This window comes from Syngnathoides biaculeatus, chromosome 9 (assembly GCF_019802595.1).
Source record: "Syngnathoides biaculeatus isolate LvHL_M chromosome 9, ASM1980259v1, whole genome shotgun sequence".
Lineage (NCBI taxonomy): Eukaryota > Metazoa > Chordata > Actinopteri > Syngnathiformes > Syngnathidae > Syngnathoides > Syngnathoides biaculeatus.
The window spans coordinates 14,691,813-14,714,918 of NC_084648.1; the positions used below are offsets into that span (position 1 = coordinate 14,691,813).

Genomic DNA, 23,106 nt, shown 5'->3' on the forward strand with positions numbered 1-23,106 from the left:
CGTACCGGCGATGGTGTAGAGCGCCGTGACCACCAGCATGAGGACGGTGGAAAGGTAGAGGTTCCATCCCAGACACACTTGGACGAACAGGGCTCCCGAGTAGAGGTCAGTCTGGTGCAGGGAATGACAACAAATGTCGAGTTTTGTGCGTTTATGTATTGCATACTGGGTCAGTGGGTGTGTTTTTTGTGCGTCCTACTGAAATCTTTGTGAAGATTGACAGAAGCAGTGAGAGGACAGCCAGGTAGGTTCGAATCCTCTCTCCTCCGAAACGCCGGCCCAGGTACTCGGGCATTGTCACGATCTGAACAGGACATTTTGTTTTTTTATCAACTCCGTGTTACTGCATTTATCACACTTGCATCCGCTCGGAAATTAATTATGTTGTAATTTATTATGCTCAAGGAGAGCTGAGATGAGCAGTGTAGTTGTGTGACACCCTCTTGGGGAATTTTCAAGGCGGGGATAGCCTGTAAGGACAATGCCTCATCTGGCACTTCAGTGTACCTGCCCAACCAGCCGTGACAAGCTGGGCCTCGGTGCACGTGCATGTGGGTGTTGCAGTGTGTGTTGCAGTGTGTGTGTGTGTGTGTGTGTGGTGTGTGTGTGTGTGTGTGTGCAGGCAAACCCCTGAGGAGATGTAGACAGGAACAAACACCCAGGCTAGAGCCAGCAACACATAAGTGGCCTGGAAGAAAGGGTGAAGCAGACCGGAGAGGTTCGATCAGATGATTCACAACATCGGGCAAGCGAGGGCCAGTGGTCAAAAGCAAAGGAGCTTGTGGACATTTCTCATAATACAGTAAAGCCTTGGTTCTCGAACGTCGAACAAATTGGTTTTTGAACGAAAATTTTGAGTTTTTTTTTTTTTTGCTTTTGTTTCTGAACGAAAATCGGTACTAGAACGCCGCCATTGACAAAAAACGGAAATAACATAACGCACGCGGCGCAACCAGCGCACTTTTGTTATTCTGTATACAGACGTGTCCCGGTAGTGACTGTTGTTTTTCTTCTTATCGAGGACGACCGTATTAACCCTCAATCATGGCTCCAAAGAAGGAAAGTTGCTTGTTTAAAGTTATTTGGCACTTTTGTTAATAAAACAAGTTTACAAGGCTTGGTGCTGAGTTGCTACAGATACGGCAGTGCATTCCCAGCCTAGCGTACTCTACTACTAAAGCATACATTTTAAGCAAAAAATAAATATATTTCTTAAATTATTTTATTATATAAAGTATTTAAACTATACACGTGTTTCTACTATGCACTTTAGTATCAAGAAAAAAATGCTTTAAAAAGCCTAATTTTTGAGAGCTTGGAACGCATTATTCCTTTTTCCATTCATTGTAATGGGAAACATCGATTCGGTTTTCGAACAAATCTGTTCTTGAACCGTTTTCTGGAACTGATTGTGGTTGCGAACTGAGGCATCACTGTAATTCGTGGTTATAAGTATAAAGGAAGCCTGCAATGATGAACAGTAAAGCAAGTTGATCTTGTTTCTGATTTTAGATTATGGGTTGGCAAAGTATGGTTTAAGGGCCATATATTTTGCCCACAACTCAGGCTCCATTCTTTAAACCTGCCGACCAAACATTCATGTGATTTTCAAAGCGATTTTTGTCTTTGGTTTGTAATCATTTTTTTTAAACATTTAGCAATTTCATGAATTAGTTAAATACCCTGTAAAGTGAATTAATACTTTCCTTTAAATACATTTTTCTGAGCTTTTTATCCTCACAAGGGTCAAGGGTTGGTAGGGGAAAGCCACTATTCATTTTTGTGGCTCTTTTTGTGTTTTCTTTGATTTTATTTAATGTATTCATGATTGATTTTACCAAAACACGAAAGTGTAATAATTGTAATTCAAATTATTTAAATTGTAGCGATTTTTTTTTTTAATGAATGCCAACATCTATCCATCCATTTTCTTAGCCGCTTATCCTCACAAGGGTCACAGGGAGTGCTGGAGCTGAAACTTCAATTGGGAGTCACAAATAACTTGAAGCACGCACACCGTGCGCTAATTTGGAGACTCGTGCAAGCTTGAGTCGCCTTATCATTTTCTCAAAGTGAGAAGTTTAACCCTTTCCGGGCAGAGGTTGCAAATTTGCAACAGGTTTAATCCGTCCATCCATTTTCTTTGCCGCTTGTCCTCACAAGGGGGGCGGGGAGTGCTGGAGCCAATCCCAGCTGACATCGGGCAGGAGGCGGGGTACACCCTAAACTGGTCGCCAGCCAATTGCAGGGTACATCGAGACAGACAACAGTCGCACTCACAATCATACCTAGGGGCAATTTAGAGTGTTTGTCCATCCATCCATTTTTTTTTTTTTTGGTGCTTATCCTCACAAGGGTTGCGGAGAGTCCTGGAGCCTATCCCAGCTGTCAACAGTCAGGGGGAGGGGTACACCGTGAACTGGTCACCAGCCAATCCCAGGGCACATCGAGACAGACAACAGTCGCACTCACAATCATACCTAGGGGCAATTTAGAGTGTTTGTCCATCCATCCATTTTTTTTTTTTTTTTTTTTGGTGCTTATCCTCACAAGGGTTGCGGAGAGTCCTGGAGCCTATCCCAGCTGTCAACAGTCAGGGGGAGGGGTACACCGTGAACTGGTCACCAGCCAATCCCAGGGCACATCGAGACAGACAACAGCCGCACTCACAATCACTCCTAGGGGCAATTTAGAGTGTCGAATTAATGTTGCATGCTTTTTGGGATGTGAATCCCAGACCTCAGAACTGTGAGGACAACAGTCTAACCACTTGCTCCACCGTGCCACCTGAATTCATGATTTGTTTAAAAAAGAAAAAAATTCTAAAAGTTTGAATATACGCCTTGAAATGTGAATTGCAAATCTCAGTCCTGGCCTGTACTTTGTGAACATGAAGAGCGACAGCCCGTCTTTGGTGAACGCATGGATGAGCGCGTCCCCTCACATTCCATTCAAAGCCCGCGACAGCGATGCCTCCGGCAGCTCCCGTCCCAGCTAGACCGATAAACAGGCCCGAGCCCTCTGAACTGGCAAACAGGGACGCTCCAATCTGGGAAAAACAGCATTTTAACCACAGAAAAAATGGTTTTAGATACTTTCAAAATGGAAATACTATACTATAACATTTACAGGTAATACAAATGTATTAGACCACTTGTCATTCAAATGGAAAAAAAAAAAAAAACAGACTACAATTCTACTAAGATTTCAGTGAGCTTTATCATCAAATGTTCATTTCCCGCTGCTTATCCTCACAAGAGTCTCGGGAGTGCTGGAAGGAATTCATAAAAATGCTATAGCAGTATAATTCTAACCCCAGAATATTGTAATTCAAAACAGGACTTTTTCTAATAATGGATGGATACAATATATAATCATTCGAACTTTGTTAAAAAAAAAAAAATCAAATTTCAATCATTTCAGTGATTTAATTTTTTTTTATTACAATGCTATACTGGTATATTTTATTTATATTATTGTCAGTATTTTAACCAAAGAAATACAAAAACTTATTATTATTTAATTATTCATTATCATATTTGATATGGTTGTAAAATTCCATAAGTACTGTATCGTATAAATTTTACCCATGAATATTTTTTGATTTATTATTATTAATATTATGTCAGATCAGTTATACCAATGTAGTGTAATTCCTGGAATACTTTGTCAAATTTAGACAAACATGTTTGGAATAATATTTATACAGCAAAAAATGCTCTATCTTCCTCTCCATCATGTTTAAAAATATTTGTCTTACACTAAGATATGCAGTGTTTTGTTTTATTTATTTATTTATTTTTTACCTAAATAAAGCAGTTCATATAATGCTTATGTGTCAAACTCAAGGCCCGGGGGCCAGATCTGGCCTGCCATATGATTTTTTTGTGGCCCGCGAAGGCAAATTATAGATGTCAACTTCCATGCTTGTTCAAATCTGTACCAAAATTTCAAATTGTGATATCATAAATAATAACGTTGCGGTATTGCAAGCGTTTTTATGTTACCAAACATCAACAATTGTTGAAAAACCCATTACCCTTGATTTCTGATTCCCAAAGAAATTCATATATTCCACGTGTCGATATGATGAGACGATAAACGATTTTTATGATTTCAGTCATAATGTGCTATAGGTGTGTCAGAAGAATTTCAGGTGGAGGTGGGACTGCATCAGGGATCCGCGCTGAGCCCCTTCCTGTTTGGGGTAGTAATGGATAGGCTGACTGATGAGGTTAGACTGGAATCCCCTTGGACTATAATGTTCGCAGATGATATTGTAAGCTGAAGTAAAACAGAATATATGTGAGTGGAGGGGGAAGAGTGATGCTACAGGGAGAAGAGATAACGAGGGTGGATGACTTCAAATACTTGGGGTCAACAATACAGAGCAATGGAGAGCGTGGTAAGGAAGTGAAGAAACTGGTCCAAGCGAGGTGGAACACTTGGCGGAAGGTGTCTGGTGTTCTATGTGACAGAAGAGTATCCACCAGGATGGAGGGCAAAGTTTATAAAACAATGGTGAGGCCGGCCATGATGAACGGATTAGAGACGGTGGCCCTGAAGAAACAACAGGAAGTAGAACTGGCGGTGGCAGAAATGAAGATGTTGAGGTTCTCGCTCAGATAGGATTAGAAATGAGCTCATTAGAGGAACAGCCAAATTTGGATGTTTTGGAAACAAGGTGAGAGAGAGAGCAGACTTCGATGGTTTGGACATGTCATAACGGCCTTCTGAGGGAAACCAGAACTACAATGTGGCCCGCGTCAAAAAACGAGTTTGAGACCCTCGATATAACGGATGTGGTATCCCTGCCCTGCTCACCCACCCAATAGCCAAAAGCACACAAGTGTCAAACTCACTTGCTGTGGCTCACCGTGACGACTCCGAAGCAGCGTTGTGCATTTCAAAATAATAAACTATAACATCACAGCAATGTAAGCATGAGAGATGCTACGGATAACTCACCGGCCACCAGGCCATGTCTCGCCCCGCTAGAAAGTAGCCGCTGAGCGTGTTCCGGCTCACCTTGCATGACGACTGTCGCACAAAGACACACAAGGAGTCAAAACTCAACACGGATTTAAACCCATCCCTGCGAACTTACCCAGATGCCCACGGCCAGGTTGAGAAGGAAGTAGGTTACTATGACGATGATGTCAGAGAAGCTGAAGGACTGAGACAGCGCGTAGAAGTTGGCGGTGGAGTTAGACATCCTTGCGCACTTGGACAATATTCCCCCTCTCTCTTTACATGCACTTATAAAAAGGACACCTGGATCCCCGTTAAAATCCCACAACCTTCTTCGTCAGGCCATCCCAGTTGCATACATTCGTCCCACATTCATCCCTCTCACTCCTTCTTTTCTGAGCCATCTGCATCAAAGTGTAAGTTTGCGAGCGTGTGTGCGTGTGTGGAGTTTTCGTGTGAAAAGTGCCCCCCCCCCCCACGTGAACAGATTAAGCACATCACCTTAATGTGTCGTGCACACACACACGCGTATAGGCCTTGCTAGGGGATAATGGAGTGTATGTGTCGGTGAGCTGTGGCGTACAGCAGATGCCCGTGTGGACAGTAGACTAAACGCACACACATATACACAAACGTGCACACACACATTGATAGTCAATCACTGGGCGTGTGACAAGCGTATAATCATTAGCGTTTAAACAAACAAAACGCGCCGGTAAGTGTCAAGTGGAGTCAGTCACTGTGTGTGCGCGCGTGTTGTAGTAGAGATGTTACGATTAATCGATTCAACGGCAATCGGTCGATTAATTAATTACCGTAATTCCCGGCCGACAGAGCGCACCTGGTTGTAAGCCTCACCCCATACGTTTGTAAAGGAAATATTGTACCATTTTGCGCACTAACAGGGCCGGTTAAAAAAATACATACTGGTAAAAATCACTGAGAGACGGCAGTAACACGCTAGCGCAGTGCTGACAGGGTCAGACCGGTAAAATTCACTTCCTTGGCACCGGTCTCAATCTTACCTTTTCCGCTCAAGTGCAACGGCCGGAAGAAAAAAATGCAAAAATGCATTTTTCATACGCTTTCAACCCTGCGACTTATGCGGTGATGCGTATAATTTGTGCATTTTTTCTAACGGCCGCAAGGGGGCACTTGAGCGGAAAAGGTAAGATTGAGGCCGGTGGAATATATGTGCATAGGAAGTGACTTTTACCGGTCCGGTCCGGCCCTGTTAGCACTGCACTGGCATGTTCCTGCCGTGTCTTAGTGATTTTTACCAGTATGTTTTTTTTAACTGGCCCTGTTAGTATGGTGGCACTAGCGTTAGCGTGGTGGAGCTAGCTTCAAACTCTGTGTACCACCTTTGTAAATATCTCATCTTTCAATGTCAGTTTCAATATGGGCACTTGCGGCTTTTACACGGCTGCAGCCGATGTAGCCTGTACCTCTAGCTAGAGATGTTACAATTAATCGATTCAATGGCAATTGATCGACCAGTTAATAACCGTAATTCCCGGCCTACAGAGCGCACCTGGTTATAAGCCTCATCAAGGACATTTTTGAAGGAAATACCATTTGGTACATACATAGGCTGCAGCCGTGTAAAAGCCGCAAGTGCCCACATTGAAAGATGAGATATTTACAAAGAAAGACCGTTTACAAAGAGTTTAACGCTAATGCTCGGCAGCACTAACAGGGCCAGACCGATAAAAAGTCTCTTCCTCGGCACATATATTCCACCCATCTCACTCTTAACTTTTCCGCTCGAGTGTCGCAGCACTGCATAAACCGCAGGGTTGAAAGCGCGTGAAAAAAGTTGCAGCTTATAGGCCGGAAATTACGGTACAGGAGATTTTACGATTAATCAATTCAACGACAATCGATCGACTAATTAATCAAGAACTATTTTGATAATTTTTTTATAGAGACATCAATACCAAATAAAGAACAACAGGGTTAACGTTAACCTAACCTACAGAAGCACGTTGCTGCCACACCAGAAAAAATAAGTCGCTATCACGTTGTAACGTGATATGTTTCACATTATGATGTGAAACATACCACGTTACAACATGATGGCGACCTTTTTTCAGAGAAAAAAAGATTTTGGAATCAACTAATTAAAAATAAATTTGTATCCAATTATTTGATTACGCGATGGGGTAATGTAGTAAAAATATTTGATACTAACAGGCCAAGTGTGTACAATTATAAGTATTGTATGTATAAAACATTTATTTTCAATTATACAATGATTACAGAGGGACCTTCAAAATGGAACACAGTCTGTTGTTTGACACCTAAAATGTTCTCATTTTATTCATTTAGTCCTCCGTAGGAAATAATACAAACAAGAACCATTAGCACTCACGCTCACACCTACTGACAATTTAGAGACTCTAATTAATTTACCATGTATTTTTTGGGGGGACGCAGGAGGAGACCATGCAAACGCGACACGGGCAAGGCCGAATTTGAAACATGGTCGACAAAATTGTGAGGCAGATCTGCAGACCGGTTATCCACCGCTCTGCTGCTTTGCATACAATGAAACTAAAATAAAGTAACACTCCTCTAGCTCACCTTCTGAAGACAGTTAGTAGACATGCAAACGAGATGGAACACGAAAAGTGTATTGTATATTATGTTCCCCTCTATTTGCTAAAATTAATGTGCGTTTGCAACAAATCGCACACCAAGAGCGTGTGACTCGGCATCCATTCTCCTCGGAGTGAAATGAACTCGGCGGCTCACGCACACAAAAAAAAAAACGCCGGCCGCCCTGTTTGTCCGAACCGAGGAGCAGATGGCGGCGAAGAGGGCGCCCCGATGTCATGAGCGTCATCATCATTAATCTCTCTTATGCACACACGTACGCACGTCCACACGCGTGGACCGAAGTGTAGGACGTGATCACGAGCGACCATTTGCGTCTTGCATTTAAGGACACGCATAAACAGATGTATGGCACGTTACACAGGGGAATATAGCTAGCACATGAATCATATTGAAGTCATGATTTAGGAGAAGGGAAATGAGTAATCAATGCCTTCTGCTAACAAAACATACATTATGCTATTATATTATATTCAATACCATATTTTCCTGTTAGCTACACATTGTTAGCTGCTGTTCTAACCTCTTAGCCTGTCATGCTGGCTCTGTACCTGCTAAAAACAAGTTACTAAAGTTGGGAGCAAATTTGCAGGTTTACTTGTCAACCAACACCCACATTTCCAATATTTGCACAGTAATCAATTCCATAATAATGATTTTGTGTACAGTTTTACTTTTCCAGAGGCAGAATGTTATCTGACGTTAGCGTTCCGAACTCTTGGCTTGTTGACCAAGCGTCAGAGCGGTTTCTACAAATGAGTCGCATTCTTTAAACTTTGTTTTGGTTTCCAGCAGATAAACTATGAAAAATAAAATGCAGGTTTTGTTCTTTTTTTGTCGCTCCCTGTATAATACTGGACAGTACAGTACACTAATGCACTATTGTACATACTGTGACCCTCACTCCAGGACGGTAGATGGCGCTAATGCTGCTTTAAAAAAATGACAAAACAGAAGAAGCCGGAAATATGAGTTTCAACCGCGATGTACGAACTACCTTTTGATTGAATCACATCAACAAAAAAAAATGAGGTAAATTACAGAAAATGTCTCCCCTTTTAATTTGGCTGGGTTGTATTGATAATTGACGCGGTGAAGAAAGCTTGTGAAGCAGTTGTTCTGACAGCACTCCGGAAGTACGCCGTGGGACGGGGGGGGTCGTGGGGCTGTGGAAGAAGTGAGCCGCCGTTTTACGGTTGCCTTACCGGGCTTAAGAGGCGACGATGAAGTTGAATTTACCAACCTCGGGGGTCGGCGGCTTTAACTCCACGGAGACCCCACTTGAAGGAAAAAAGGGCTCCCGGGCAAACGAACATACCGAGTCATAGAAAAACGAAGAGGCCCTCATTCTCAGGTTTCTGCCAAAGAAAACAAGGAAGGAGCTCCTGGTGTTGTGACAGTACAGTATGTCGATGGTAATAGTACAAAAATAATTTACTTGCAAACTAAGATACTCACGTCACGGGGCCTTTAAACAGATCAAAGTAGACTCATCTCTATCGAGCACTGTACTTGAACGGAGCGATAGTGTATATTCTGAATGCAGAAGTTTATTAATTTGTCATTTATACTCTATTATTTAGTATTTTTTGTTTTGTGTACAGCAAAGTTTCTGTACAGAATTTGTTGTATTTATTTATATTTCCTTTTACTTTGGATAGAGCTGTCACTAAGGTTATTACAATCGATAATTGTGTCGCTCATTACGTCGATTAATTACCTTAATGTTTTTAGCATTCACTTTTATTACTAGGGCGGCGCTGTAGATCAGCTGGTGAGGTCTCGGGTTCACCGGTCCCGCCTGTGTGGAGTTTACATGTTCTCCCCGTGCCTGCGTGGGTTTTCTAAGGGCACTCCGGTTTCCTCCCACATTCCGAAAACATGCTAAATTAATTGGACACTCTAAATTGCCCGTAGGTGTGATTGTGAGTGTGCCTGTTTGTGTCAATGTGCCCTGGATTGGCTGACAACCAGTTCAGGGTGTACCCCGCCTCCTGCCCCTGAGAGCTGGGATAGGCTCTAGGATACACATCTGGGGCTGGTTTCACACTATGGCTGCAAATGATGAATTTTGCAATACAAATATTGATGCATCATCAAATAACTCATGAATAATGAATTAACCGTGGCACTTCTATTTGCATTGTTTTACTCTGCTGTCCTTAGCTAGCAAAAGTAAAAGCAAATCTCTTCTAAATAGCCTTCCATAGATTAAAAAAAAGGTTCAATCTATACATTCCTTATTAATAAATGAATAATAAGGTTAAAAATGGACAAGACATGCCCAAATTCTGGCAGATGGGAAGCTGTTAATTGAGTGCGCCCTTGCGACCCAGATTAGCACAGCCATTAAATTTGCACCATAAAAAGATGGGTTTTAATTATGGTGTTCTATAGCACCTCTTCTGTCAGCATCAGTACCAGAAGACAGTTAGGAATATAACAAACGATCAAATATAATATAAATAACCAAATCTGAGAGGAAAGGAAGTTTTGAACTTCCTAAGAACGCCTGAAGTGCATCCAAAAATATAACCTCTAGTGTCATTTTGGCTCTGTTTTAGATCTTCATCACTTAACTGGTGGGAGAAAGCAATGCACTAAAGGTGGCCAGTCTGACGGAAATCAACAAGAGGAAGAAGTTAAAACGGTCGGTTTGGGAGACGAAAATGGAGGAAATCTTCAGGAAAGTTGTCCAAGTCAACATAAGATGTCGAGACTGTGACGAAAGGTACGCGGCAAAGTCACACTTTTTTGACATTTTGCACTTTTGCAGCGCAAGTAGTGAGACAAGTTAACGTTATACATTATGCTCGACTGGCCGACTGTCAGTAAAGAGTTGTACAAACTCAGTATTGACGATAAGTAATGCGGAGCCTCAGTTCTCGACCACAATCCGTTCCAGAAGGCCGGTTGAAAAGTGAAACGTTTGAAAACCGAAGCACTTTTTCCCATTACAATGAATGGAAAGTGAAATAATGCGTTCCAAGCCTAAATTTGTGTTTTTTAGCTTTATATATATATATATATATATATATATATATATAATATATATATATATATATATATAAATCATCTTTACAAAAGTTAAATTTTCATTTTCACCGGGAGAGCTGGCAGGGAATGAGTTGGGCGAGGGAGCGAGTGAGTGAAATTGAATCGATAAAATGCTTGAAGAAAAAAAGTAAAATACGGTACATGTTTATTCAATAATCAGTCAAAATCACCTTGAATTGTGCCAGCTAATTGTATTAGACTTAAAGTAGGATAATAACATGATTGTTGATTAAAATGATAATGTTGTCCATGACAATGGTGATATGAAACGTTCACATGGTTTCCTCTTGAGGCTGTTTTTTTTTTTAATTTATTACAGAAAAGCACACATCTGCGTCACCATCGAGCTTGTGCCGAGAAAAAGCGCCGTTCACAAACAAGTGAGTATGGCATTTTTTTATCGTAATGAAAGTACTTTTCCTGTCTTCTCTCTTATTGTCCATTAGTCTATAGCCTCTTTTACCTAGATTTCAGGCCAAGATGATATTTATTTCTGTATTTATTTAGTTATTTACACATTTATTTATCTGCCCATTTATTTTATTTATTTATTCATTCATTCTAGATCTTAGGCCAAGATGATTATCTATCTATCTATCTATCTATCTATCTATCTATCTATCTATCTATCTATCTATCTATCTATCTATCTATCTATCTATCTATCTATCTATCTATCTATCTATCTATCTATCTATCTATCTATCTATCTATCTATCTATCTATCTATCTATCTATCTATCTATCTATCTATCTATCGATCTATCATTCATTCATTCATTCATTCATTCATTCATTCATTCATTCATTCATCCATTCTGTGCCTTTCCACACAGAACCCAGAGAAACTCCCTCACTTTCACTCTCACTGTCAAGAAATGTGATACGATGATATAACATTAGAATGAAGAAATAAAAAAACTCCGCACAATTCTCTCAATTAGCCAAATCATGTTTGGTTCAAGCAGTTTGTCATTCCCAGTCTAAGATCACTGTAAAAGTGACACGTGAAAGAGAGTGAAACATTGACATCGAAATGTTTAACCAAACTGTAACAGTTGCTGTGGTAAAATGCCATATTTGCGCTAACTGAAATTAGCGTAGATGTGACAGTTCTGTACTTACTTTCAAATAAATGTGACTGCGAGACACACAAGGAGAGCATACAATAACAGCGGCATAGTCTTAATCCCTCTGGTGTGGGAATGACAACTGTCATCGGAGATTAGTTGGGCACCTTCTCTGCTCAGAAAGCACACGAATGAAGTCATTTGTGGTTTTCCCATCAGGACCTCCAGGTGCGATTAACTGATGACAGCGATCCGTTTTTCCTCTACAACCTCACACTGTCTGAGGACGACTTCCAAAGGTACGTCTTAGAAGAATTGAGGTTCTTTCCGTGCGTCAATGTGGAGTTTTGAAAACCGTTTTTTACTTTTGTGTGTAGTTTGAAAGTCCAGCAAGGGCTAGTCTTTGAATTCACCTCCTTCCCCAAGAAACTAATTGATCTTCTTCATCAGTGTCAGTCTGAAGAGAATTCCACCAATCCCAGGTAGTCCACTCTATTCCTCCTTTTAATATTGTCTTACATTTTCTTTCAACGTTCGTTTTTATTTCTCAGCACGCAACACTAAGGATGTAAAAGTAGGCCGGGAATCACCGTGCCTTACGTTTTTGCTCACTGCATTTTGTATTAGTGGGGAGTAAACGGGAAATAGTTACAGTTAAATAAACTGAGCAATGTATACAATATAATTTAAAAACGAGTGTTTCATAATAAAACAACTGCTACAATCTTTTCTGTTTCGGGAAGTGCCACACTTTGAACAGTCACATCATCATAATGGATTTAAAAAGGCCTCAGTAATATATACAACAGCTGAAATTGATCCTTTTTATTATATTTTATTACAGTATTACGACAAACCGTCTCTAGTTTGTTTGATTTTCAGGAAACACATGATCCTGATGCTGAGGTCAGCAGCAAATGGCATTAATTACACATATAGCAGCTGAAATATTTTCTTTTCAGGAAACTAACTTTTTTTTCCATCTTTCATCTTGGCAGGTTTTTTCCCCCTTTCGTGCACCTCTGACATTCACATTGCCATGAAGCCGTTTCAAAATAGTTCAACATGTTGCAAAAAAAATAAAATAAATCTTGCTGCCCCATGATGTTCGCCAGCCACAGACTGAGATGTACTGTCGTGGTTTCCGAGCTAGCACATGGCTAAGTTGCACTACCTGTCCTTTTCCCTTATGTATTTTTGATTTGGTTTCATTTGATTTTTATATTTATTTGTGTTTTTTTGCTCTGCAGTTTCAAGTTGCTGCTGTCATGTGACTCGGCCTCGCTGGACGGCCCCACCCACTTGAGCGTGGTACAGATCAACTCCTTCAAGGAAATTTACTTTCTATCTTTGAGGTTCACGAAGAGCTCAGACAAGAACGTCAAGGACTATCTGGCGGCCTGTCTATCCTCTCTCAAGGTGACAGATTCTAAGACCATGAAGGACTAGAACAGAATAGATTTTTAAATCTTTTAGTTCGGGTCAAATCGGCTCATTCGTAGATGAAGTTAAAGGGAAAAAAGTTTAGAAATGTGTGTGTGAGATGTACAGTAATTTGTTTTGATAAGATAATAATCATTTGTTTGTCCAGTAAAGCCTCAGTTTTCAAACGTCCCCGTTTTCGAACAAATTTCGAAATTTTTTTGCTTCTGTTTTCGAACTAAAATTGGTACTCAAACGCCCCCGACGAAAACCCGGAAATAACATATTGGGCGCGGCCAGACCAACTGACCCACCCATGACGCGTTTTGTTACTGTTAATTCGAACGCCCGCTGAAAAAAAACGGAAATAACATAATCCGCGTGGCACAAGCAGTTGACCCGTTTTGTTATTGTCAATTCAAACACCCCACGAAAAAAAATCCCGGAAATGACATAACGCGCCCGGTGCAAAGTTACTCGGCACTTTTGTTAATAAAAGAAAAGTTTACAAGGCTTGGGGGCCAAGTCGCTACAGATATGGCAGTACACTCCCAGCCTAGCGTACTCTACTACTAAAGCATACATTTTAAGCAAAAAAATAAATATATTTCTTAAATTATTTTGTTATATAAAGTATTTAAACTATACATGTATTTCTATTATGCAGTTTATTATCAGGAAAACCTAAAAAAATGCTTTAAAAAGCCAAATTTTTTAGGCTTGGAATGCATTATTTATTTTTCCACTCATTGTAATGGGAAACATCGATTCGGTTTTTTAACAAATCACTTTTTGAACTGTTTTCTGGAACGGATTGTGGTCGAGAACCGAGGCATCACTGTTCTTTTATCTTATGCATGATCAATTCATTTTAACTATTTGATTAGAAAAATATATTTTATATATATATATATATATATATATATATATATATATATATATATATATATTTTTTTTTTAAAGGAAGGGTTGGATTTCAATAAATATGCATTGCTACGAGTAATATTATTAAGATCGCTAAAAGCTAGTTAAAAACACATCTTGCCACTGAACACTAAAATAACAGCACTGATTAAGTCAGTCCAATAACACAAAAAAACTACACAGACAATGATGGAAGGTGAAAGGACCTTACCATAATTTATTTCCAAATATATTTTCAGATAGTGAGTCAATGATGGTGTAGCGGTACACTCGCCTGTCTTTGGTGCGGGCAGCGTGGGATCGATTCCTGCTCAGTGATAGTGTCGATATCTGCCCTTTGACTGACTGGCGACCAATTCAGGGTGTAGTCCGCCTTTCGCCCGGAGCTAGCCGTGATAGGCTCCAGCTTTCACGCAACTCTTGTGAGGATAAGCGGCTTGGATAACATTTTCAGGAACTGATTCAGGGATGCTGAGTATTTGTGAACTTCATGGAGGTAATAAATACGGAAATGGAAAGCAGTACCCTGTTTAAAAAAAATCCTATAAAAATCAAGCAGAGTAGACTCCAAGATGATGTAATATTGTGGTTATTAAGTAGCTCAATATTTGGTGTAAGTGTCACATTAATTACTAACCGTATGAGTCACAAGACCTTGTGTAATCCATTCCTAACTTAATTTTCTCTCAAAAACTACACTACATAAACAACTCCCGGTGCTTCTCGGTGTGAATTTCAGCGATTTAGCAGATGTCGTCTCACACGAGAATTAAAAATAAGGAGGTGGATGTCAAATTGTCTTCTTCGTGCTCTTCTTGCGTTTCAGGACGAGAAAGAAGCCCTCCAGGTGAAACTGCAAAAGACGCAAGAGGATCTCAGCAGTCAGCTCAGCAACGCTCAGCAGGTCCGTTTGCTTTTGTTTGTCGAGAGTGGGATGGGTTTAGGGTTACAGTAGCTCGGATCATTTATGCACTTGTAGCCGCAGAGTTTGAAGAGCGACTAGTAAATTGGACCTCACGTGGTTTTTAGGAAGCTGTTTGTTTTTACCGTGATGTACTTTTGCCTTTAGTGTTATAAAAGTGATTGTATTACAATGGACCAACACTATTTGTTCTGTCAATCAAAATTGCCTTAAAATTTTAAATATTCACTGAAAGCAGTAAAAATACCCAGCGCCATTGTATTGAGTAAAGGAGTACACTGCGAATCCTTGTTTATCATAGGTGATAAGTTCCAGGCCTGCGATTAGTAGCATTTATTGAGAATACATTTTTACCTACTTTTATTTATAGTTCTGTCCCTCCTACAGCTTTAAAAAAAAATGTAATCATTTTAAAAAAATGATTAACCCTCTCTGGACCAAATAAAATTTTGTAGAGAGAAATACTTTCTGATACTGATACTTTCAGAAAATGATACTCTGGACTGAAAAATGTTCGATTATATTAAAGCTGTTGGGGTGGCACACTGGGTCAGCTGGTAAAGCGTTGGCCTCACAGTTCTGAGGACCCGGGTTCGATCCCGGCGCCACCTTTGTGGAGTTTGCATATTCTCCCCGTGTCTGCGTGGGTTTTCTCCGGGCACTCCGGTTTCCTCCCACATCCCAAAAACACCCAACATTAATTGGACACTCTAAATTGCCCCTAGGTGCGATTGCGAGTGCGACTGTTTGTCTTCATGTGCCGTGCGATTGGCTGGCGACCAGTTCAGGGTGTACCCCACCTCCTGCCCGTTGACAGCTGGGATAGGCTCTGGCACTCCCCGTGACCCTCGTGAGGATTATCAGAAAAGAAAATGGATGGATGGATTAAACCTGTTGCAAATTTGCAACCCCTGCACGGAAAGGATTAAATTTAGCACTTTGAGAAAATGATCAGGTGACTCATGCTTGCACGAGTCTCCAAATTAGAAGCACGGCGTGCGTGCTTCAAGTTATTTGTGACTCCCAGTTGAATTTTACTGTAAAACAACACAATTCAAAATTATTAAATATAATTAAAAACAATTAAACTTTGTCTATTTAGAAACCAAAATGTGCAACCAAATGTGCATATTTTGTCGAATGAAAGTCCGGCAGCGTTATGCTTACTGTGTAATGTGGAGTGTCATAATTGAAGTGGGCATCAATGTGGTGGTAATTATAAAACTTTTAAACAACTGCTATACAACAATACTAAAACAAATATGCTCTCCCTGATATGTGGGAACAATGACTATTACTCAAGCTTAGTCGGGGAACTTTTCTTTCTTTTCTCCTTGCTCTTAATTATGCTCCATCAGTTCCATTAGTGGTGCTCGGCATGTTTTGGTACAAGAATGTACTGCACGGATGGCGTGCAACTCCTAATTCAGACTACCCCGTACTTTGTGAAATCCCATCAAAATGTATTGTTTAAAAATAGTTCCTGTATACAAACAGAATAAAATGTGAACAGCAGTGCGGTAAGTATGTCATACTAAAACTTAAATAAATTGTATTTAAAGTCCGTGTTGCAATGCGTTGTCAGATGCTGTCTGAGAAGAGCAAAGAGTTGAACCGTCTGCGTTCAGAATGGGCCCACGAATTGCAGTCCGAGCGGGAAAAGGCGGCTGAGGTAAGGCCTCCCTTCGCTTTCTGACCCGATTGGTCAGTGATGACCGCGTCGTGGCGCGTCTTAGCTGCAGAGTCGCCTGCAGCAGCAGATGCAGCAACGCTGCCAGGATCTGGAGAGCGAGCACAAGCGGGCCAGCCAGCAGATGCAGAGCCGCCTGACCGAGCTGGAGACCACCTGCGGTGAGCTGGCCGACATGAAGTACAAGAACGAGGCCGCCATCGCGGATCTCAAGTCCAAGCTTGCATGTGTGGAGGAGGTAAGTGGACAAGTGGTGGAGACTCAAAGGAATGCTTTTTGTGGAGATAAGAATCATTTTCTTGGGAAGAACTCGAATATCTCCTTTTAGAGTCAACCCCTTTTTATTTTCTTAGCCGCTTATCCTCACAAGGGTTGCAGGAGTGCTGGAGCCTATCCCAGCTGTCAACAGGCAGGAGGCGGGGTATAGCCTGAACTGGTTGCCAGCCAATTGCAGGGCACATCGAGACATACAGAATCACACCTCGGGGCAATTTAGAGTGTCCAATTAATGTTGTTGTTAATGTTATAAACTTGGGCGGCAGCGTGGAGATGCTGTTAAAGCGTTGGCCTCACAGTTCTGAGCACTCAGGTTCGATCCGGTGGTGTGGAGTTTGCATGTTGTCCCTGTGCCTGTGTAGGTTTTCTCCGAGCACTCCGGTTTCCTCCCACATCCCAAAAAACATGCAACATGAATTGGACACTGTAAATTGCCCCTCGGTGTGATTGTGAATGCGACTGTTTGTCTCTATGTGGCTTGTGATTGGCTGGCGACCAGTTCAGGGTGTACCCCACCTCCTGCCCATTGACAGCCGGGATAGGCCACAGCACTCGCTGCGACCCTCCTGAGGATAAGCGGGAAAGAAATTGAATGGACGGTAATCAACACTGTGATGCTTCAAGACAATCATTAATAGTCTAACCCATGCTCGTTTCCACCCATCCACGCTGCCCCTCACGTTGAATATTTTGAGTGACTCGTAAATAAGTAGTGTTATGTTGCTTATGTATTATGGAGTAATAACACGCCTGTGAAAGCCATTTTTGTATCGAATATTACCCCAAGTACAATAGCAAAAATATGCATACCGTATTGAAACTAAAATAATCACCGAAAGACGAAAATAAACGATTCATTTTTTTCATTTCAATTGATCCTCACACCTCGATGCGTGCGTGAGACACTCCTAAATATGGCGCTGTGAGGACAACTTTCAGTTCGCTTTCAATATTTTGAGAAGCAAGGAACGTTCCAACTAAAAGTTGACTTGCCTTTATATTTGTTCAGCTTATAAATTGCATCCTGTTCTGTTCTGGAACTGCTACCAAGCGATGTCTCCCATCTAGTGGTGAATTGTGCTATTACAACGTAAAATTGATCAGGTATGGTAGAGGAAACAGGTTTATAATATCCATCCATCCATCCATTTTGTTTACCCCTTGTCCTCACAACTCCAAGGTGCTCTAACGTCAGCGGACAATTCCCGTTCGATGGCGACGTACTGTCGATCAATTGTTAGTTGTCATCGTGATTTCATATTGTGACTAGCAATACCAAATTATTGATCCATTCATGGATCAGAAACCCGTTGTGTATTTTGCCGTTCACCTCCTTGTTAAAAATACAGCAAAATGTACTGAAACTTTAATCAGTTGGGAACTCAAAAGTTCAGAGGTCATAATTAGCTTACCTGTGAGTTCATTTTGAGTTCATCATGAAATTTCACCTGAAAAGTGAATATTCACATCTTTTTCAAAGTAGCGCATGCGTACGGGTTTCTGTCCAGTCAAGTCTGATAACGTGGCAACCTCCCAATAGTCCCATAAAATGGAAATGTGCACTATTGTGCTCGGTGGCGTTCACATGGGACTTGTGTGTTTGTGCAGGAGTGCCAGAGCGCCAAGCAGCTTTTGGCATCACAGAGGCGCGAGAACAACTCTCTGGACGGGATGCTGCAAGGCAAAGAGCGACTGGCCATGCAGCTGCAGAGGCGCTTGGACGTCCTGGAGCAGGAAGTCAGGGACAAGAAGCAGCTGCTGAGCCAGACCAAGGAGAAACTGAAGGAAACGCAGCTGCAGAAGGTTGGTTCCTGCACACTTCGATTCGAGGAGTCAGAATTCACCGCCGCATGCCTCCTCATCACGAGCGCTTCTGTTCTGCAGCAAACCATCCAAGAGGAGGCTAAGGTCAAAGAAGATCAAATACAAAAACTTGAAGCTGAGCAGCTGATTTTGTCTGAAGATGTGAAGAAGGTAATGTTCTTTCTTGTCTTTTGAAGTCTCTGCATAAGGGAAAATAAATACTGCATACAATACAGTATCTAATATGTATGTGCTGTGGTATTACATGTGGAATCAAGGATGTTTTTGATCAGAAGGAGAATGGGAACATACAGGAAATGGTTTGCAATCTAACTTCATGTGTCACTACAAATGCCAAACACTAGACCAATGCAGAGCTTTCAAAGCGCTATCATTACAAAAATAAAATAAAAAAAGCTCAGCAAAACTGCAGTGTCGTCACAGATAAGCATTAGCTAAACGTGTTTCGCCATTAGCATTCGATGATATACGGTAGTGCTTCGGTTCCTGACCACAATCCGTTCCAGAAAACAGTTCGAGAAGTGATTTGTTCGAAAACTGAATCAATGTTTTCCCATTACAAAGAATAGAAAAATAAATAATCCGTTCCAAGCCTAAGAAATTAGGCTTTCTAAAGCAATTTTTTTTAGATTTTCCCGATCATAAACTGCCTAGTAGAAATACATGTATAGTTTAAATACTTTATATAATAAAATCTTTGAAGAAATATATTTATTTTTTGCTTAAAATGTATTCTTCAGTAGTAGCGTAAGCTAGTCTGGGAGTGCATTGCCATATCTGTAGTGACTCGGCCCCCAGCCTTGAAATTTTTTTTTTATTAGCAAAAGTGCAGAATAACTTTAAACAAGCAATAATAAGGGGAAAAAGCTTTTTTTTTTTTTTTTACAGAAAGTAACACAAAAACATTCATAACTCTAGTTAACAAACAAAACAAAAATGCAGAAATGCTTTAACAATTGTATTAAATATCTTGGGGGGGGTGACTCGCCCCCTTTTCCGGAGTGGCTCATCACAACGTCATTAAAATTTGGCAGTGGTCTGCTACATTCGGCTTTTACTGGGGTGATGAAGTTTGGCGAAATTATGGATTTCGTTCCATTTGGCACAGATGGCTTTGATGTCATCCCCCACTGTCATTAATTGTCATTAAACACTTTGGAACTCATGAGCTGTGTGTGTGGACTGGGTGGGGGTGCACAATGTCGCATTTGAGATGTGAAGACGGTTTTCGAGTTTATCCGGAGACCCACGCCGACCGTGACGTCTCGTCGCGTTCGCAGGGCAACGAGATCATCAGGAAGTTTCAGTGGGACCTGGAAAACCGGATGGGCAAGCTCCAATTGCGGGACAAGGCGCTGGAGAATCAGGAGAAGGTTCTGCAGGACACCGCTGGGAAACTGAAGAGAGCTCAGAAGGAGGCGCGGGATGCTCGTCAGGAGCTCGGCGCCAAGGATGAGAAGGTGAAGAGACAGCATGAAACTCAAGCTACAATTCACACTTTACCCAAAGTCTCCTAACAGGCCACAATCAAGGAAATTACACTTCTTTTTCGTTTAACGCATAAAACAAAGGTGTACCCTGTCCCGGGCAGGACGGGTATGTTATCAGTTCTGTGAGGTGGTACATACTAGAGATATGTTTATTAATTAATTCTTATTCCAGAACAACACTTAAGCATTAATAATACTCATGGATTAGCATTTTGAAGACAAACTTGGTCGCATACTGACCTTTCTCCCTTTCTTCTCTTGGAAAACACTCCATCTGTACTTGAGGCAGCCATGTTGGGTCAGGAAGGAAAGGGAAATAACTCCGTGCTGACTTTGACCGATGAATTATCCTCTGCTGATACCAAATTATGGTTTCAGATTAAAACACTTCAATATTTTGATATACTGAAGGATATAATGCGTGAAAATCATGATGTCCCAAAAATGGGACGCTGCCCACAAATGGGTTATTAATGCTGATCCTGTTGCCCTTAACGACAAGGCTGCCACTCTTGTGTGGGTGTGTGTATTGTTTTGTCTTGTGTAATGTCACTGTATTTATGTCTCGTGTGTGTCTCTCTTTTGTGTGCATGTGTGTATATTTGTATTTGTGTGTGTATGCGTGTTTGCGTGCACATATGTAAATTTGTGTTTGTTTTTTGTACACGTTTGTGTTTGCGTGTGCCTGTTCGTGTGTTTGTGCATGATGTTTGTGCTTTTTCCGTGTATCTGTTTGTGTGTCGGCGCGTGTGTGTTTGGTCAGATTTTGAATCTGGAGGAGCAGCTGGAGTCCAGCGTGCAGAAGCTGGCTGAGTCCAAGGAAGCGTTGCAGAACAAGGAAAACGGTAAGGAACGTTCTTCCTGTGACGGGTCTGCAGCAGTGTGACAGTGTGTGTTTGTTTTGCGTGTGTACTTGTGTTGTTGTTTTCAGTGATCAGCGTTCTGAACAGGCAGCTGACCAAGGAGTGGATGTCCAAAATGGAACCGAAGCCGACTGAGAATGCGTCAGTGGGCCTGACGTCAACAGGACTTCGAGTAAGCGCGAACAATCGTCTTCTTTATTGCTCAGATGGAGTTTTTGAGCCGTGACCATCTTTTGTGTTTTTCTTTGCCCCCTGCAGGCACATTTTAATCCTCGCATTTTAAAAGCTGCCGTGACGCCTGACGCCATTCACGATCATGTGTGAGTTGAGACAACTTCCTGCTTGTTTTTAATAGGAATAACGGCAATAAATATGAATATCAAACACAAATGTCTATCAGGAACAGAACAAGTGAGGGTGCTGGTGGCCTGGATTCCAAATACTACGGGAGGAGTAACGACGGCATCCCCGTTTTCGGTTTTCCCTCCCCAGTCATCCCGACAGGTGTCATCACACAATCACGTCACAGTATGACGACAAATTCAATGACATCACATTATCGCACTCGCAAGTGGTTGCCATATTGGTGGAGTTTTTAAAAAAATCTGTAATGTGAACCTCTAAAATACAGTAAAGCCTCACTTCTCAAACGTCCCCGTTTTTGAACAAATTTTGAGATTGTTTTGCTTCTGTTTTCGAACGAAACTCAATACTCGAACGCCCCCGACAAAACCCATAAATAACATATTGCGTACGGCCACACCAGCTGACCCACGACGCGCTTTGTTATTTTCAATTCAAACACCCCCCGAAAAAAAAACGGAAATGACATCACGCACGCGGCGTAACCAGCCCACTTTTGTTATTCTGTATAACGCAGCCTCTGTACACAGACGTGCCGCGATAGTGACTTTTGTTTTTCTTCTCATCGAGGACTTCTGTATTAACCCCCAATCATGGCTCCAAAGAAGGCAAGTTGCTTGTTTATACATTTTAAGCAAAAAATAAATATATTTCTTCAAAGATTTTATTATATAAAGTATTTAAACTATACATGTATTTCTACTAGGCAGTTTATGATCGGGAAAATCTAAAAAAAAATTGCTTTAGAAAGCCTAATTTCTTAGGCTGGGAACGGATTATTTATTTTTCCATTCATTGTAATGGGAAACATAGATTCGGTTTTCAAGCAAATCTGTTCTTGAACCGTTTTCTGGAACGGATTGTGGTCGAGAACCGAGGCATCACTGTGCTACTATAATAAATACATTCATGATCAATAATTGATGACTTAGGTACACAGGATCAACATAATCGTGATCAAATCATGATTTTGAATGTAAATGTTAAAAGATCGATTCCTGACTTTTCTCGCAGAGTTCCCAGCCGCACCCAGCAGAGCTCCCGTGGCTTCAGCGTACTTCCCCTGTTAATTCTTCCGGTCTCGTGAACACGATTCCGCGAAGATCGGGACTTTTGAGGTGGCAGCCCCGTGTGACGAGAGCTCACCTCTCTTTTCTCTCGGTCTGCGTTTTTCCACCACCAGCTGCCCGATCAGCTAATCATCATCACTTGTGGTGACATCATGCATATTTTAGGATCCCGACGCCCTCGGTACCGGACAAAGGAGGCCCATCTCTCATCTGCTTGAAATGATGTATGGTGTATTTTGAATGGAGAAGAGGATTTTTTTTCATAGTTATTTATTAATTAACATTTTGTGTTTTGTGTCTATATTTTACGTTCTGTTTTGGGCACATTACATTGTATGCTTCGTTGTGTATGTCTATTTTGCCTTGTTTTATTCTGCTTTCTGCACAAAGGTAAACGTTGCAAATGAGAATCTGTTCTCACTGGCCTTACTTGGATGAATCAAGGTATATATAAAAAAAAAAAACTCACATTGTGACAGGACCCCATTATAGTTATTGTTATTTTCCTGGACACCTCCTCGATGAGGTTTTCTAGCCATGTTGTG

The 23,106-nt window shown here is 41.3% G+C and overlaps 2 protein-coding genes and 1 long non-coding RNA gene across 8 annotated transcripts in view; 1 reads left to right on the plus strand and 2 right to left on the minus strand.

Moving 5' to 3' along the window:
• Positions 1-5,972, minus strand: part of slc5a10 (solute carrier family 5 member 10) — a 34,056-nt gene extending 28,084 nt beyond the window's left edge. For both annotated transcript variants that reach the window (XM_061829554.1, XM_061829555.1), the window contains exons 1-6: positions 5,108-5,972; positions 4,969-5,040; positions 2,945-3,049; positions 629-688; positions 200-304; positions 6-111 (exon numbers count right to left, since the gene is read on the minus strand). In XM_061829554.1, the coding sequence (XP_061685538.1) occupies positions 6-111; positions 200-304; positions 629-688; positions 2,945-3,049; positions 4,969-5,040; positions 5,108-5,215 (556 nt within the window). In that variant the 5' untranslated portion in view covers positions 5,216-5,972. The remainder of the gene's footprint in view (positions 1-5; positions 112-199; positions 305-628; positions 689-2,944; positions 3,050-4,968; positions 5,041-5,107) is intronic.
• A 1,107-nt stretch (positions 5,973-7,079) lies between these two features.
• LOC133505681 (spindle assembly abnormal protein 6 homolog) lies at positions 7,080-22,971 on the plus strand. Of its 5 annotated transcripts, XM_061828980.1 has the most exons (18): positions 8,867-9,005; positions 10,155-10,321; positions 10,967-11,027; positions 11,937-12,016; positions 12,095-12,199; positions 12,968-13,136; positions 14,890-14,967; positions 16,571-16,657; positions 16,722-16,913; positions 18,560-18,754; positions 18,836-18,925; positions 20,056-20,235; positions 21,029-21,110; positions 21,197-21,300; positions 21,387-21,448; positions 21,529-21,632; positions 22,062-22,099; positions 22,506-22,971. In XM_061828980.1, the coding sequence occupies exons 2-17, from the start codon at positions 10,260-10,262 to the stop codon at positions 22,073-22,075; spliced, it is 1,665 nt and encodes a 554-aa protein (XP_061684964.1). In that variant the 5' UTR covers positions 8,867-9,005; positions 10,155-10,259; the 3' UTR covers positions 22,076-22,099; positions 22,506-22,971. The 5 variants fall into 5 exon arrangements, with proteins under 5 accessions (XP_061684962.1, XP_061684963.1, XP_061684964.1 ...); XM_061828978.1 differs by lacking the exons at positions 8,867-9,005; positions 22,062-22,099 and adding an exon at positions 7,080-8,622; XM_061828979.1 differs by lacking the exon at positions 22,062-22,099 and having other exon boundaries at positions 8,658-8,944.
• On the minus strand, positions 8,834-9,406 carry LOC133505683 (uncharacterized). The gene is made up of 3 exons (XR_009796313.1): positions 9,311-9,406; positions 9,049-9,126; positions 8,834-8,948 (listed from the first exon to the last, which is right to left on the minus strand). It is a non-coding gene; the product is annotated as an uncharacterized LOC133505683 (long non-coding RNA).
• Positions 22,972-23,106: the final 135 nt, after the last annotated feature.

What these genes read in the sequence shown, in the direction of transcription:
- LOC133505681 (XM_061828978.1), top strand. Translation starts at nt 10,260, where the DNA reads ATGGAGGAAATCTTCAGGAAAGTTGTCCAAGTCAACATAAGATGTCGA. An exon ending in TGTCGAGACTGTGACGAAAG is followed by an intron (nt 10,322 to 10,966) that starts GTACGCGGCAAA and finishes AATTTATTACAG; the next exon opens with AAAAGCACACATCTGCGTCA. An exon ending in TCGGCGCCAAGGATGAGAAG is followed by an intron (nt 20,236 to 21,028) that starts GTGAAGAGACAG and finishes GTGTTTGGTCAG; the next exon opens with ATTTTGAATCTGGAGGAGCA.